Raw genomic sequence first — 17,561 nt, 5'->3', positions numbered from 1 at the left:
AAGACCTCAGGTGCTACCGAGACTTTTATAACCATTACAGGTTTTTTCACACGTGGGCTAGGGTTAGATCTCTGCTCTGCTGGATGGGCCGCCGGCTCGGGCCACTCAGGTTTTATGGGTTAATTTGTAATGCATCCAGTTCCTCGATTAACCGAGTCAAAGAATCAAACTGTGAAAAATTTGGTTTCTAATAATTGGGAACCGAACGGAGAATTGAAATTTTCGATTCTGGTTCATTTAGTTTTAATTGTCGATTAGTTTGGCTCGGTCCTCGGTTTTTGGTTAAATTTGCCCAGCCCGATTGATGATGACCTGATGTATCCACTCGAACGGACTTTGGTAATCCATAAGTGGCCGCGAAGGCGTGAAGGAACCATGTCCATCTAAGATCTCGTTTGACAATTGCTGTAACGAATCGAAAGGAGAGCTCACCCGTGCGTGGGTTGGGTGGATCCAAGGTGGCCACCTGATCCACTCCATGCTGGGGTCTAAACCCCTTTACTAATTTATCCATTTGGATGAAGATGTGGGTTGACGTGGGTCTAGTGTTCACCACAGTAGAAAAACAAAAAATTAAATTTACCTTTTGAACCAATTTAAATTTCTCAAAATGAAACATAATTCATTGGAAGCGAGGGCGGCGGCGGTAAGAGCGGAGCGCGTGGGGGTGGCCGGAGTGGTGGCCGGCCACTTGAGGGTTGGGAGCGGGTGGTGGAGCGCAATGGCTCGAGCTGCAAACTGATTTGCTCGCGAGTGGAGAAGACATGGGGCGACACCCGGGGAGGGGAACAGTGGGTAGAGCCACAGGAGACAGAACCACAGAGCGGGCGCAGAGCCATGGGGAGACAGATCCACAGAAGAGGTAGACTGAACTTCGTTGTTTTTTTTATTAAGATATAAAATAAAATTACCGAAGAGACAACTCATTATAGCTGCATACTGAACTATAGTAATTAGAGTAACACATATGAACAAAATTCCTCACAAGCAAAAACGGGGAGATCAGAACACATACCAACACAGTAAAGAGAGGACAACATAATGGATGATGCAATCGACTAAACGAATCCTCCGGCAGTTAAATCCTAGACGGCGAGTGATCAAAAGGGAAAACCAGACTAGTAATGGGGGAACTCCTAGACAGAGAGGAATCAAAGGAAAAAACAGACTAGTATTAGAAAATTAAACATATGAAACCCTACCAAAGTTAATAGGCTAAAGATGAAAGCAGTTTATTAATAGAAAAAGCGAATGGAATACCAGAAGGAAGCCTCGCCGGAAAGCTACGGAGAGTAACTTACTCCGGTGAGGGCTTCGGTGGAAGCCATCAGAGAAGGAACGGTTGTTCTCACCTGAAACTATGGACCGAAAACTATGGCTCGTGAAAAAAAATATAAAAGGAATAGAACGGGCCGCAGGAGAAAAAAATATCCTGTGCGACGAATCGACTGGCACCCGCGCAACGGCGGTTTTCTCTCCACCCACCCGGCCACCCCCAGTCCTCTCTCCAGCTATCCCTTCCCTTCCCTTCCCGCAGTCCCGCAGACTGCGGCCGCCGCCAGCGCCCAGTGCGGAGTGCTCGGCCTTCCGCTAGCACCAGTCAAGTACCCCCACCCGGCCACCCCCGACCCCAAGTCAAGGCGGCGAGGCCCCGTCCCGGCGTCCCCGACCCCGACCCCCCGTCCCGTCCGGCCGTCCGCACCCCTGCGGGCTGCGGCCGCCGCCCGCCCCGCGGCCCCGGCCCCCGGCTGCCCGCCGCAGCCAGTGCCCACTCCGCCGGCGCCCAGTGCCCGCCCGGAACTTTTCCAAGAACCGACCGAACGCCCAGGGCTAGTCCCCACCTTTCTCAACTTCATATGGCTTGCTCCGCGGCGGTGGCGGGCGCCGAGGCGACTGCTCTCCTGTGCCGCCGCCCTGCTCCATCATTGATCGCCGGGCGCAACATCCTTGCGGTGTCCCGTCGGCCTCGCCACTGCAATCTCAGGTAACTACTAGTAGTAGGTTGCTTTGAGGACGCCCGTGTTTCCCTTGTCGCTGCATTAAGGACAGTAGAAGGCGCTCGTGATGTGTTCGGGGTATTGCTTGTAACATGGAGCGTTGTTTTTTCCCCTTTTTTTCGATCGCCGTGTCGTGGCCGTATTCCTATTGCAGTATGTTATATGCACACTGTGCAGTGGCCGCGTCGACGGTGCGTGCGTTGTACGTAGGAAATGGGCAAATGGCCTATCGCAGTCTCTACTAGTGCTCTGTCATGCTTGATCACACTGTTAACTGTTTTAGGCATTTGTAAACACCAGTGCTAAACTGTCTAGTAATGTTTTGGAATCATGATCGAATCATTGTGGCTCCTTATGTACATATGTTTAGTTGCTGGAATCGATGATATATGTAAATAGTTCTATTTTCTGGTGCCAGGACTGGCGCTCAACCTCCTCAGAAGACCACATCTAGTGCTAACTACCGTAACAGGGTTAATTTTCAGAGAGATAGAGCAGGAGCTTCCAGTGATGATGAACAGCAACAGGTATTGCAGCAGATTTATTCTATGCTTCAATGTTTGATACAAGTGTTTGTTCAATGTTTCATATATTTTTGTTCTTTGACTACAACTTATGGATATTAATTAGCATGAACATTATTAGGAAGTATCGATCCTCTTCTGGTTGCTTTTAAGAGTTCCTGTTTTGTTACTTTCCCGCAGAAGTCTGGAGATGAAAATGGCCTACCAAATATTCAACTGGAAGATTTGGTTGGAAAGATACAAAACACTGAGAAGAGTAGGGGATTCTTTCCTTGTGAATCTTGACATAGCTCTTTATGATATACAAATCTGAAGATATTTGCATGACAAAATTCAAACTTTATTTTGTTAGATATTTTGCTTCTGAATCAAGCTCGTCTTCAGGCATTGGAACGTGCTGACAAAATTCTTAAAGAGAAGGAAGCTTTGCAACAGGAGATAAACATTTTGGAGATAAAATTATCAGAAACGGGTGCACAATCTGAGCTTTCTACCAAAGGGATGTCTGATGCAGAGGCTCTGGAGTTTGATGTACTAAAGGAAGAGAATATGCTACTGAAAGATGACATAACTTTTTTAAAAGCAAAGCTTATTGATATAACTGAGAAAGAAGAGAGTCTATTCAAGCTGGAGAAAGAGCGTGCTCTTTTAGATTCTTCCCTTAGGGAGCTGGAGTGTGCATTCATAGCTGCCCATTCTGATATGTTGAAACTTGGTCCTATGCAACATGATGCCTGGTGGGAGAAAGTAGAAAATTTGGAAGAATTGCTTGAGTCCACAGCAAACCAAGTTGAGCATGCTGCTCTGATACTCGATGGCTATCACGCCTTCCAGGATAAGGTTGACAAACTAGAGGCGTCATTGGGAGCAACAAACATATCAGAGTTCTGTCTTTATTTGGTTGATCTTTTGAAGAAAAGGGTAAAATCAATAGAAGAACGCTTCCAAGCTTGTAATCGTGAAATGCATTCTCAAATTGAACTTTGTGAACACTCAATAGTGGAGTTTCATGATACTCTCAGTAAACTAATAAAGGAAAGTGAGAAGAAGTCAATGGAGCATTATCAGGAAGGCATGCCATCAGAATTCTGGAGTAGGATCTCTCTTTTGATTGATGGGTGGTCACTTGAGAAGAAAATATCCAACGATGATGCAAATATATTAAGAGAAATGGCTTGGAAAAGGGATAATCGCCTTCGGGAAGCATACTTGTCATCTAGAGGAATGGCAGAGAGGGAACTGATAGATAGTTTTCTAAAGATGGCACTACCAGGAACCAGGTACCACTTTCTCCTTTGCTAATAAGAGGAAGATTTTTTTACCTTGTTTATACAACAACCTATGCTTCAGAAAATATTTATTTGTATATTTGGTATGATCAAATATTTTATTATTGAATGAATGCAGTTCTGGTTTGCACATTGTCCACATAGCAGCAGAGATGGCTCCTGTTGCAAAGGTGATCTTTGTTACTGATTCGGTTTTTCTTTCATCAAGCGTGTGTGATTTAATCTGTTTAATATGCTGCACAAAACTAGGTGCAAAACAGAACCTAGCAGTCCTGTTGGTAACACTTTTTCTAGTGCTCTATTTGAACTGGAGTAAGTTCTAATAGGGGGGCATGTGTGTTTTGACTTGCGAGGGAGGCAGCCAATAGTAATCTCCAACTCATTCAACAGTAGTGTTCTTCTACTCAACTATTTTCCAGATTTTTGAGAATCTTGAGGATTGATTGGAGAGGGCAACAAATTCGATACAATTGAAAGTGTACCTAAACCTGCAAAGACAGTCTTGATGTTGATTCACTACTAAATTGCCTGAAGCTTTAAAAATAATCTATAGCTTAGTTAAATTGTATTGATCTCCAACCCATATACCAGAGTATAAAATACATATAAGTATGCTGGTTCCTGATATCAAACTACCAATATGATGGTTCGCTAATTATTTTAAAGTATTATGTGGTGCATACACTAATTAATTTCCGATCCAATTGGTCATCTTTTAGCTTTCTTGTACGCATTATTGTGTAGGTTGGTGGTCTGGCAGATGTGATCTCTGGTCTTGGGAAGGCACTTCAGAAAAAGGGGAACCTAGTAGAGATAATTCTTCCCAAATATGACTGCATGCAGCATAACCAAATCAATAATCTTAAGGTATGTATTTGGTTTCTCAACTCATATTATGGATTTAGTTGCATCTTCTGTTTGTTTTAAGGTTGTTGTTTAGTGATTGTGCAGGTTCTAGATGTTGTGGTGCAGTCCTACTTTGAGGGGAATATGTTTGCCAACAAAATATGGACCGGGACCGTTGAAGGTTCCAGTCAACACTCAGTTCTACTGTTGTTTTATACTAAATATACAGAGGCCTAACCAAATTTAGCAAATGCAGGACTTCCTGTCTACTTTATTGAGCCGCAGCATCCAGGCAAGTTCTTTTGGAGGGCACAATACTATGGGGAGCATGATGACTTCAAACGTTTTTCCTACTTTAGCCGTGTGGCACTGGAATTGCTTTACCAATCTGGGAAGAAAGTTGACATAATTCACTGTCATGACTGGCAGACTGCATTTGTTGTAAGATTTAAAGATTACGTAAAATATCATGTTTTCCTTATGTGATTTACTAGGTTGAAGGTAATTTATTCTTTTTGTTACATTGCAATCTCCAGGCACCTCTTTATTGGGATGTATATGCAAATCTTGGCTTCAGCTTAGCTAGAATTTGTTTTACCTGTCACAATTTTGAATATCAAGGAACGGCTCCAGCTCAGGATTTAGCATGCTGTGGCCTTGATGTTGAGCGCCTAGATAGACCAGACAGAATGCGGGATAATTCACATGGCAGAATAAATGTTGTCAAGGTATCGACCTAATGGAAAATGTGCAGAAGAGTTGAAACTAGAGTTTTACTTAATCTAAAAAAACTAGAGTTTTAGCTTTATGGTACACTAATAATGATTCTATGCGCTTCTGATGTTCAGGGTGCAATTGTGTATTCCAACATTGTCACAACTGTATCACCAACATATGCTCAAGAGGTGCGCTCAGAGGTAATATTTCTTCTTACCTTCGGGTCCAGTGTTGTATAACAAACATTCTGGTACCACTATTTTCCCCAACCCTATTACTTTCGAAAGTATAAAAAAACTAAAGAAACAAAATTCTGTAAAGATTTATTCATGTATATTATCGACATTTGTCGCATTTCAAGGTTATTGATATGAAGGGAGGCCAATTTCCATAGTTGTAGGGGCACCAAGTTAGTTCTTCTATAATTCATTGTTTGAACAGTAATCGTCCATTACTGAGGTTTAAGGCCAAAAAGTATATTATTATAAGGATTTCGAGTTTGTAAATGAGACATTATTGAACAATCCAAAGCAAACCTGTTGAATGTAAGTTACAGATCTTTGTCTAATAGAGCAATGTTTTCTTCTCAATATTTCTCCATGGACAAAAGTAGATTATCGCATGGGAGTTGCTAGGGATGCAAGTTTTGATTCTACAAAAAAACCATCTTATTGAACTACACGGATGTCAAAGCAAAGGAAATGGGATACAAGTGAACTAACGAACTGACCCCAAGCCTACCTATTAGGGCCACCACTTGCATCCCTAGGAATTCTATAAAGAGGATGGATGCTTGAAATTTTCTAATTCAAATACATGGATCCTTAGATAAGGGTTGAACTGGTTGTGGTGTTACTATTTGCCATAATTAGGTTTAAGAATCATGACTTTATCCTGTCTCAATGTTTTGTTACTGACAAAGTTGCTCCATTGCTCAGGGTGGGCGTGGGCTCCAAGATACACTTAAAATACATTCCAAGAAATTTGTTGGAATAATTAATGGCATCGACACAGATACATGGAATCCTTCTACAGATAGGTTTCTCAAGGTCCAATACAGTGCTAATGATCTATATGGAAAATCAGCGAACAAAGCAGCTCTCAGGAAGCAGCTCAAGATGTCGTCTGCAAATGCTTCCCAACCACTCGTATGTTTTTTATCCTCAAAGCCATCGTAAATCTTTGTATGTATAAGCTGACTCTGTACTTGATTTGAGCCTATTCCTCTCTTCAAGATTTACTAGAGAACTAAAGTTTCCTCAAACAGGTCGGTTGCATTACAAGGCTTGTTCCTCAAAAGGGTGTACATCTCATCAGGCATGCAATATATAAAACAGCTGAGTTAGGTGGACAGTTCGTTCTCCTAGGTTCTAGTCCCGTACCAAACATTCAGGTGTGTTTCCTTGGTGGAGTATTTATTACATTTGGCCTACTTGAACCTTGAAAGAAAAAGAAAACAGCCTTTAGTTCCTCATGAATAGTTTATTAATCATGAAGAAGCACACATTACAACAACAACAACATAGCCTTTTTTTCCCAAGCAAGTTGGGGTAGGCTAGAGATGAAACCCGAAAGAAATAAGTTCAAAGTTCAGACACATTGATAGCTAGTCTCCAAGCGCTCCTATCCAAAGCTATCTCTTTAGAGATATTCCAATCCTTAAGGTCTCTCTTAACCGACTCATCCCACGTCAGTTTAGGTCTACCTCTACCCCTCTTTACATTATCGACCCGCTCAAGAACCCCATTACGCACCGACGCCTCAGGAGGCCTTCGTTGGACATGTCCAAACCATCTCAGCCGATGCTGGATAAGTTTCTCCTCAATTGGTGCCACCCCGACCCTATCCCGAATAACTTCGTTCCGGACTCTATCCCTCCTTGTGTGCCCGCAAAACCACCGCAACATCCGCATCTCTGCTACACTCAGTTGCTGGACATGTTGCCTTTTTGTAGGCCAACATTCAGCACCGTATAACATCGCCGGACGAATTGTTGTCCTATAGAATTTGCCTTTTAGCTTTTGTGGCACCCTCTTGTCACAAAGGATGCCAGAAGCTTGCCGCCATTTCAACCAGCCAGCTGAAATTCTATGCCTAACATCTTCATCAATGTCGCCATCCTTTTGTAGCACCGATCCTAAATACCGAAAAGTATCCTTCTGGACCACCACTTGCCCATCTAGACTAACGTCTCCCCCCTCATGAAGAAGCACACATTAATTGTTCAAAATACCATGCTTTTCGGCTCTCTATTGAACAGCTGTTTCCTCGCAATCATAACACAATACATTGGTCATTTCTTTCAGAGGGAGTTCGAGGGTATTGCAGACCAATTTCAGAACAATAGCAATATCAGGCTGCTTTTGAAGTATGATGATGCTCTATCGCATATGATTTTTGCAGCATCAGACATGTTCATTGTTCCTTCTATGTTTGAGCCATGTGGTCTCACTCAGGTATGGTTTCTTCATATTTAATTTAATGGTATGTAATAGTATATATACAGAAAACTACAAGAACTTCCTATATAGAATTTACTGGCAAAAGTCCTTTACCATCTTCATCATCTGGTATCTTCGTATAAGTAAACTATATAACTCATGCCTAATATCTTTTTCGAAAATGTCCAAATTAATCCCTTCAAATATTGTCAAAGTCCGGATAACCCTCTAAAATATTTCTTAGTTCAATTTACCCCCCCCCCCCCCCCCAACACACCCCAAACTATGTCGTTTGGTTCAATTTACCCCCTAACCCCCTAGTTAACTTTATGTTTTTTATTTATCCATGCACAAGCAAAATCTTGAGTTAAAATTTTGCAGGATGAAAATGGACATCATAGCACATTTTAGAAAAATATGTCAAGAATTTTTCATCATTATTTTGATAGGGTGCAATATTTAATAATAAATTAAACCTTATGATACAAAATTATAGAAAACATAATGATGGAAAATTCATAATACATTTTTTGACATACATTGTGATGCCCACTACAATTCTGCAAAGTCTTAAATTAAGATTTTGCTGGTACATGGAGAAATAAAAAAGACAAATCTATTGGGGGGTAAATTGAACCAAATGACATAATTTACTAATTTAGGCGCCAAATTGAACCAAGAGATAGTTAAAGGGGTTATCCGGACTTTGGCCATACTTAAGGGGAGTAATTTGGACTTTTTACTATCTTTTTTCTCTCAAAAAACACATGCTTTTATTTCTACAGAAAATTCATGTTCACCTTCTGCTTGATAGTTAAATGTGCTTGTCTTCTGATGTGCAATTCTGACCTGTTTTTCTTCCATAGATGATAGCTATGCGCTATGGTTCTGTGCCAGTTGTTCGGAGAACTGGTGGTCTGAATGACAGGTACATCTTGAGCCATCAATCCCTACAACATTGTTGGCACCTTCAAACATGCATTGATAATGCTGCTCTAATTTGCTTTGTAATTTTAGTGTCTTCGATTTCGACGATGAAACGATACCCATGGAACTGCGAAATGGCTTCACCTTTTTGAAGGCTGATGAGCAGGTGATTGCCGTATCTGTGTACATCCTGAGCTAACGTATTGGAATATATGATATTTTGGTGGCTACAGAGAGCTAATGTGAGGTGTTCATCTCAATAGGGCTTTGATAGTGCTTTGGAAAGAGCTTTCAACTACTACCATAGGAAACCTGAAGTCTGGAAACAGTTGGTACAGAAAGACATGAAGATAGATTTCAGCTGGGATACTTCAGCCTCCCAATACGAAGACATCTACCAGAGAGCGGCTGCTCAAGCAAGGGCGGCAACATAAACAGCAGAGATAGTTCCTGATGCCTCCATGGACTCTCCCGGATGCTGCTTTAATGTATGGTAAATGCAGTTCTATCAGCACTGAACTGAGCATATATGCTGGAGAAATGAAGAAACACATTGGGGAATCGCTACCTACTTGGGTGTACAAACGGCAGCGCGGCGGCGTCACGCGCACTTCCCGACGGAGCAAAAGATATACTATATATGAGAGAGAAAAAATACAGAACGGATGTTTTCCGAAGCATGCATCATCATGAGATTCAGGATTTTTGGAGCAGCAGCTACTGTTGGGTGCAAAAGCACGCATGAGATTAGGATGCCAGTGCGAACAAATATCCAGTTGTACACGTGGTTGTGTACCTCTATGAAGCTGTTAATTGAGAGATTATAGGGTTCATGTAATGGTTTTTTGGCATAAACTGGTGACTTTGCATTCCATAGTCACACTCACTCCTTGGAGGGATACAATATTTTATCAACAGGACCTGGTTAACTAACATGGACAATTTGTAAGCAACAGAAGTGTTGACCATATTATACGAAGTGAACTTCAAATTTCACGTGTTATGCTGTCTTTCTATGTTGACCACATTTTGCTTCCTAAACTGTTTCTTGTCGTCTCTGTTAGGTCATCAATGTGCCAAGAAAAAGAAGCCGGGGCAAAAGCGTCATCAGAGGAGACAAAGAACCATGGCTGAGTTCCTGTAGACCTCATTGGTTGCCTCGGCATACATTGGCCTTTGTAGTTTTGCCATGGAACTGCATTTTTTTCACGGGGAAAGAACAACGAGAGTTTGAGATCATGTAGGTGGAAGAAGTTAGCTTGTGCTTCTCGTGGAGAACTACGAAGGGAGAGGACAGAGGAGTGGCGGCGGCACCTTAGAAAAGAGAAGAAAGCTGGCTAGAGACGGGCTAAATTTTCAGGACGAATTGAATTCATTAGACGTACTGTCCATTGAAACATTCGGAATAATAAATAGTCTAGCGGAGGAGATGAAAACAACTAAGGAATTGTCAGAGTTTCTTAGAAATTGTTTTGATAAATTTGCTAGGGCATGCACAAAACGTGGAGCATATAGTTATAATTTGATACAAAGCATAAAGAACCTTCCTAGAATTTGACATACCACAAGTTCTTGAAAGAGAGGGGTGCTCTCGGAATGCATACATTGATGGTCCATGACTACTGTCAGCTTTGTGCCGTAAAGTGTTGGTCACACATTGCAATATAAAAAAACTAGGGTTAAAATTAAATTATAAAAAAACTAGGGTTAAAAACTAGGGACGTCCCGACCCGGCGAGCCGATCGGGATCTCAGGGCGAGCGAGGGAGGGGGTGCGTGAGGGCGGGGGCCTGGCGAGAGAAACATGTTACGATCTTAATATTGAGCCCGCGTTGTAAAGGAAACTACTCTTTCTTCTTCATAATGCAATGATACACAACTCTTTTGCATATTTCCGATTTTTTTAATATTGAGCTGAATACAAACAACCCCCAAACGGATACAAACATGTACATCCAGAGCAGTCTGACGATCGTCAAGGCAAATAGGATTTCAATATGTTCTGAATACTGAGTTCAACCGAACTGAAATGCAGCAGCAGGGTACATAAGGAGCATGTTAAACATGATTCAGGAGTAAAAACACTTTTTGCCGAAATTATTTTGTTTCTTGTTTGGCTTGAGCAGAGAGTTTGAGCTTGATCTTTGACTTCGACTTCGATCATGGTGCCTTGTTGTAAGGATCGTTGTCCAAGAAGGGAGGTTGAATTGAGACTTTTTCAAAAATCTATCTAGTCCTTAACCTAAACTAGTATTGCCCAAACTATGAAATTGAAACCTAGTCACTAGAGCATGCTAACACAAGGTCCTTAGGTGGGTAAACACACTATCATGATCATGTTGCTTAAAAGATATCACACTAGCAAAATCAAAACCTAAGCAAAAGATCACACTACCATGCAAGTTGTCCTAGTCAAACTACAAGCAATCAAAGACAAGAGTAACAACAAAAGGATTTAATTGCTTGAAATAAAAGTAAGAGACACGAGACAACCGGATTTTTTCCCGTAGTATCGAGGAGTTGACGCTCCCCCCTAATCCACGTTGGAGCACCCACACAAGGGTATAGCTTCCTTGCTTCACCAAGGAGCAAGTGATCACTAAGAATGCTCTTTCTCCATCTCCGGAACGGCGAGCTTCACACCGTGTACAATCTTCTTGTCTTGGGGCTCCCACAAACACCAAGAGCTCACCAAGAACCTCCGATCACCAAGACCGGCTAGGTGCTGTCAAACACCAAGAGTAACAAGCTCATAAGCCTTCACTTGACCTACACTCAGTTGGCCCTAGCTCAAGCACACTTGCTACACTTGCAAAGGATGGATTCTTCAAGGTTGAAACACAAACAAAGTGCTAGATCTTCTCTTGTTTGCTCAAAGCACTTTCTCTTCTTCTCAAGGGTGGCCTCAAGTATTCAGGGTGTCAAAGGCAACTGAAATGAGCCATGGGGTGCCCTTATATAGAGTGGAAAGAGTTACATAGCCGTTGGAAGTCCACTGCAGAAAAACTGTGAGCACCGGAAGAACCGATGGGTGTCAGATTTGAGGCGTCGGTTCAACCGGTCTCTCTGTGTCCAAATTGTAGCCGTTGGGGTTCTGACACAGTATCCAGGCTTGCGTCATTGCACCGGTGCATGCTTCGTAGGGGCGTCGGTTCAACCGGTGCTGAAGAGGTTCACTGACCAACTCAAACAAGCTCTCTGGAACATAGGACGTCTAATGCACCGGTGCTTTAATTCTGAAGCGTCGGTTCAACCGGTGCTGAAGAGAAGTTGAAGTCCACCAAAACATGCACTCTGGAACATGGTACATCCAATGCACCGGTGCTTATCTTTTGACCGTCGGTTCAACCGGTGCTATAGAGTTTTTGACTTGATTTCTGCCTGTATCCAGAGAAGATAGACCGACAGGGCATCGGTCCTTCCGCCAAGCATCGGATGCTTCGACGCTAGGGCACCGGTTCAACCGGTGCTGCTGTTTTTCTTTGTTTTCAGCTGAATTGACTTGGATTTGAAAGTAACTTCGATTGTTTCTTCTTCCAAGTGTTGTGTTAACTTCTATTGACCATCTTGAGCTGTTTTTGAGCGAGTGTGCAAGATTTCTAAGGCCAACTCAATTTTGATCAAGCTACTAACTCATGAACCCCTCTTAATAGTACGGTCAAGAACTATAAACTATAAACCCTGTCTAAATCAAGTGTCCTTCATCTCCTTGTGACACTTGAGACTAGAAAGGTCCTTAATCTTTGAAATTGAGTCCTTGGCACGCATGATTGTTCCGAATTGAAGGGTCTCTTTTCACATTTTATATGAGACTAAATTAGTCATTGATTTTTCCTTCAAAATACACGTTAGTCGCATACGGTTGTCATTAATCACCGAAACTTACCATTAGCATCTATCGGCCTAGATGCACTTCAATCTCCCCCTTTTTGGTGATTGATGACAACACAAAGTAGAGATACACAAGATATGAAATAGAAAGCGATAAACAAACATGCATTACTCGAAATAAAGCACATGTAGGGACATGTCAACACAGAGCGTACGCAATATCCAAATAACATGTCCATACACAAAATCCATGAAGATCCAATCACACCACAAACCACCAAGCTCCCCCTATCTCTACTCCCCTATCTATCTCCCCCTTTGGCAACAAAGCACCAAAAAGAAAGGCGATCTAATCCTGAGCTGGAGAAGGCGGGGTCTTCCGGCTGGGTCCAGTGGAAAACTGAGCGGCAGAGTCATCGGCGTCATCGTCCGTCCAGTCGTCGTCGACCGAAGAAGACTTCTGCTCGACCGGAGTCGTCGGAGCAGCAGAAGTAGCTGGAGTAGCGGTAGCAACTGGCTCGGCGACGACCGTGGAGTCCGTCGGAGGGGTAGACGTGACGGGAGTCAGGTCTGGCTGTGTAGGGCGTACGACGGACGGACGGAGCACCTCAGGCTGAGAAGGTGAGTCGAAAGTGAGTGAGTGAGCTGAGGGGTGCAGTAGCTGATGCAGAACCTGCTGTTGTCTGAGGAACTCTACACGCTGCTCGGCGGTCCAGATACTAGGCTGTGGAGCAAGAGCCGGAGTAGCGGTGGAAGTATGAGCAGGACTGGCAAACAACCCGGTCTGAAGAAAGGGTGACATCGGGAATGACGCCAAGGGTGTCTGCACAAAAACTGCCAACTGGTGGAGCAGGAGCTGTGGGGTTGAACTGGAGCTGCTGGGGTGTGGGGAGCTGAGGCTCAGGCAGTCCAGTGTGACGGTATAGCTGACCGAAGCATCCCGAGAAGAATGTGAACATCTGCTGCTGAATCTGGGACTGCTACTGTAGCTGTAGCCTCATGGCCTCCTGCTGCTGTCTAATCCCCTCAAGCACTAATGTCTGGGCCTCCTGCTGGCGAGCCTGCTCGGCTTGCATTCTCAGCTGATGTCGGCGTTCCGACCCATGGGGCCTGAATCCCAACTAGTAAATGCTGCGTGTTTCCTCGTCCCAGATGATGATGCAAGAGGCAATCACAGTAACGCACGGTTTTATCCTGGTTCCGGCCGCGGGGCCGTACGTCCAGCAAAGGGGGCGTGCGAGGGCACTGTATTATCTTGCACCCGAAGTGCTCATAGTAGGGGATACAAGCGAGGCGAGAGAGGGAGAGAAGCTCCCAAGTCTCTGCTAGAGGTGGAGTTGGTTGAGATGAGTGCTCAGTCGTGCTGAGAGTCCTCTGAGGGGGAGTTCAGAGAACTTACTTCCAACCTTTGATTGGAGAGAGTCGATCAGCCTCTCCAAAAGGAAGCCCACCCTCTCCTTTTATAGTTGTAAGGAGGGGCGGCGTACATGAGTGTAGGGGCGCGGAAGTCGTCGTTTTCCCCTGAATCGCGGGTACAGTGGTCGAGCACTGTAGGAAGTGTACTGTGGGAAGGCGACGCACGTCGCCGTCATCCTGGGCTCCGTCCTTGGTCTTGTGGAGATGGCGGCGGCCGTCCTGCAGAGTCCCAGCGGTAGTAATGGCGTGGGACGGTCCCGGACCCCCTGGTCGGGGTGCGAGCGTGCGCACTAGAAGGTCCGGGGGCGCGTGGAAGTCCCGGATCCCACAAGAGGGAGGTCCGGGACCGTCCGCGCATGCGGTTTGCCCCTCCCGGAAGGGCACGTGACATCGCCAGACCCCTTCCCCAGGGGGAGGTGTGTTCAGATGGTTGATGTCGGCGTGACAGTAACGGGGGCGGCGCCAACTTGTCTTGTACCGCGTTGAATGCTCAACAGTGCTGCTATAGCGGCTGGGGTGGCAGAGCGGTGACCGGGGTCAGTGGACGGGACGCCGGTCACATCCACTGCGGGAGTGGCAGTCTGACGCCGCCCGTCCTTTGAGCCGTGGCGGAGTAGCTGGCCTTTAATGCCTTTGTACGGCGGTCGGTTGGGCGGCGGGGCCACTTGTCCCTTGTGCCGAGAGATGGCCTCGAGCGAGGCGGAGATTGGCCACCCGCTCGAGGGCAGGTCCGCTGTCCTCGAGCGAGGCGGAGACTGGCCACCCGCTCGACGGCAGGTCCGCTATCCTCGAGCGAGGCGGAAATGCGATTGCGCGGTCGAGGGTCCGAGGGGAGCCCTCGAGCGAGGCGGAGATGAGTGACCCGCCCGAGGGTAGATTCGCTACCCTCGAGCGGGGCGGAGATTGTTCGGTGGGCCTGAGAGGGGTGCGAATGGGCCACATGCTGGGCTTCTTTGAGTCCTTTCCTCTCTTCCAGATTTGGAAGGAGGCCGGGGGCCTTTGTGGGCCCAGTTGCCTTAAAATGTGTTTGTGTTTTCGAATGTGGTTTTAGTACTCCAATTAGGGTGTCCCTAATTGTGGCACCCGACAGTAGCCCCCGAGGCTTTGGTCGAGTCGATGGATTCGGCCAAAGGGTGTTTCCGCGATTTCCCCTTTGTCGTGATCAGTCAATGCCGCGCACCCGCCAGACGCGCCTGGGCGCCAGCCTAGTGGATGTGACAATACGTCGGTCGGGGCAGTACGCCCATGGGGGGAGTGCTTCGAGGCGCGCGCCTCTCTGTTTGTTTTTTTTGAAGGACAAAACGTGTCCGCGCGCTGAGGAGGGCCAGGGTGATGGTAGCGCCCGCGGCTTGGCAGGTGGTGCTCCCGTCGCGCTGGCCCGTACGTAGGGCCTTGGCCCCGGCGTTCCTGGTTGCTTTACGGCGCGCCGTTCGATGGCATCCGGCCAGAGCCGATGCTGCACCGCTTAGCTTTCAGGGGCTCAGCTCCGCTTTATTTCATTCGGTCGTGTCTCGGCGCGGGGACCGAGGACGTCCTTTGCTCGTGGAGCGCCGCTTCGTCACGGGCGATACAAGCCTCCGCTCTTTGATAAGCTTGAAGCTTTGTGCCTGGCGCAGCTATAAATAGGGGTCGTGGGGTTTCCCTTCTTCTCCAGCCTCCCGACTTTTTCTTCCAGCATTGACTAAATCTTGTAATGTTTCCTTTGCCTTTTTGCGACCGGCCCCCAGATGGGGTGGCCTGGCTTTTTTAAGCTTTTGGCGCTAGAAGAATGCTTGCGAGCGGTTGGGGAAGACCGGAGTGGGCGTGCAGACCATCCCTCGGCTTCAGTGGGATCAGCGGAAGAGCATTGGACCCGTGGGGTCCTGCTCCTGCGATGTCCCCTAGCCTGAAGGGGGATGGAGACGCCTGACCGGGACGCTGGCGCCAGGTCCGGTGGCTGTTTTTCGCATCGTCCCCCCGACGACAAGGTTGCTCTCGGGGAGACGGTGCGGAGGGTGCTGTCCGCCAGCTCGACCCCCCGCGTGGTCTTCGGTGGGGGAGACGCTAGAAGAAGGCTTGCGAGGAGAGCGTCCCGCTGGACCTGTGAGGTCTGGGGGCCGCTCCTCGCATCCCTAGCAGCCTCGCTGCTGTGTCAGCTAGGGGCTCGGTGCCTTTCTTCGTCGCCTGCTCCTCCCCAAGACAGGGAAAATTGCCACGTAGGTGGCAATGTGTTTGTATCTTTCGATGGCTTCCCGCCGGTGATCCTTTGTAATCTTTACTTGCATTTGAGCAATAAAGTCCCCTTTCTCCTCTGCGGGGAGGATTACCGAGGGTATAGGGGTGTATAGAGAGTCACGACCCTCGAATATGTGTGAAGTCACCTTCGCGGGGGCGCGTCAGCGCACCCGCGGTGTAGCCCCCGAGGCCTTGGAGGAGAGTTTGTGCTCGTCCAAGGGCTATAAATGTTGTCCCGCTGGGTAGCTCTACTGGGATGGCCGTCCAGCGTCTTTTTCAGCCGTCATCGGCACTTTTTCGGCCGGCCTCGGCACTCTTAGTGCTGGTACGGTGATCTAGCGTTCAGCTTTAGCCGTTAGGGGGACGTACGCTAATAGCGGTGGGTTCGGTTTACGCGTGGAGCTTCATAAGTGATGGTTGTCGATTTATTCGAGGGTGTGGTTTTGAACCGTAGTGTGCGAGGAGCCCCCGAGCCTAGGCCCGTGTGAAGGCGTTCAGGGGAAACCCTCGACTTTAATTACGACCCTCGTCGCCCTTTCGCAGGGAGGAGGGGTGAAGCGCACCATGCTACCCATGCCCGGGCCGCGAGCTATGGCTGCTTCAGTGAGCTATTAGCGGGTTGTTCAAGTGGACGTCCGTGCCCCGTTCGATAGGGGTCAGCTCGTGGTCCATAGACACGTCTCATAAAGCGCTTGCGAGGGTTCACTAGGCGGGGCTCGGACCCATTCGATAGGGTCCGGGGGCTCGACGCTCTCCCTCGATGGGATCCCCCTTCTAGGCACCCTCGACTGGCCTTGAACACTTCGTAGGATGTCTCGAACTCCGCATTCGAGGGTAGCTTGTATGGCACATCCCTGCAGTCCCTGACTCCGGTGATCTGGGGCGCCTGTCGAACCCCCTGAAGGGCCAGGCTTCGATCCCTTGATCAGTAAGGCCTCGAAATGCGATTCCTTCGAGGGTAAAGAGACCCCTGAAGGAATAGTCCGTCTTGGTTTGAAACGACGCAGAGTCGCAAGTCGTGCGCGCGGGTCTTCCGCTGGTGGTGGGCGAACGTGGCCCGATTCGTGCGGTGCGGTGTGGGCGGCGGCTGACGGATGGGATAACACAACAGTCGCGTCGCGCCCGCCGGTTACCGTGCCGCATTTATCGCTGCGTGCGCGCGTGGGGAACTCCGCGGTCATGGGGCCCACCCGTCAGTGATAGCAAAATCTACCGCATTGAATGCGGTAGATTTGGGCCGTGGCTGTGGGTGCGCCCCCCGTGGTACATAAATATGGAGAAGAAGGGGATGTTTTGGGTTCACCTGGCCATTTGCCTTCATCCTGTTTCGCCTTCTCCGCCTCCGTCGCCTCTTGAACCC

At 47.0% G+C, this 17,561-nt stretch overlaps 1 protein-coding gene across 1 annotated transcript; it reads left to right on the top strand.

The window, feature by feature from the left end:
• Positions 1–1,499: 1,499 nt before the first annotated feature.
• Positions 1,500–9,735, top strand: LOC120703389 (probable starch synthase 4, chloroplastic/amyloplastic). The gene is made up of 16 exons (XM_039987442.1): positions 1,500–1,984; positions 2,416–2,524; positions 2,702–2,777; positions 2,874–3,801; positions 3,929–3,980; positions 4,555–4,677; positions 4,762–4,837; positions 4,913–5,097; positions 5,193–5,384; positions 5,505–5,573; positions 6,312–6,521; positions 6,641–6,766; positions 7,680–7,829; positions 8,681–8,742; positions 8,832–8,907; positions 9,005–9,735. Exons 1-16 carry the CDS (start codon positions 1,857–1,859, stop codon positions 9,173–9,175), a joined length of 2,733 nt encoding a protein of 910 aa, XP_039843376.1. The 5' UTR covers positions 1,500–1,856; the 3' UTR covers positions 9,176–9,735.
• Positions 9,736–17,561: the final 7,826 nt, after the last annotated feature.

This window comes from Panicum virgatum, chromosome 4K (genome assembly GCF_016808335.1).
Source record: "Panicum virgatum strain AP13 chromosome 4K, P.virgatum_v5, whole genome shotgun sequence".
Taxonomy (NCBI): Eukaryota; Viridiplantae; Streptophyta; class Magnoliopsida; order Poales; family Poaceae; genus Panicum; species Panicum virgatum.
This window is presented reverse-complemented; position numbering and strand designations above follow the sequence as displayed.

What these genes read in the sequence shown, in the direction of transcription:
- LOC120703389 (XM_039987442.1), top strand. Translation starts at nt 1,857, where the DNA reads ATGGCTTGCTCCGCGGCGGTGGCGGGCGCCGAGGCGACTGCTCTCCTG. An exon ending in ACCAAATCAATAATCTTAAG is followed by an intron (nt 4,678 to 4,761) that starts GTATGTATTTGG and finishes GTGATTGTGCAG; the next exon opens with GTTCTAGATGTTGTGGTGCA. An exon ending in GTCCCGTACCAAACATTCAG is followed by an intron (nt 6,767 to 7,679) that starts GTGTGTTTCCTT and finishes CATTTCTTTCAG; the next exon opens with AGGGAGTTCGAGGGTATTGC.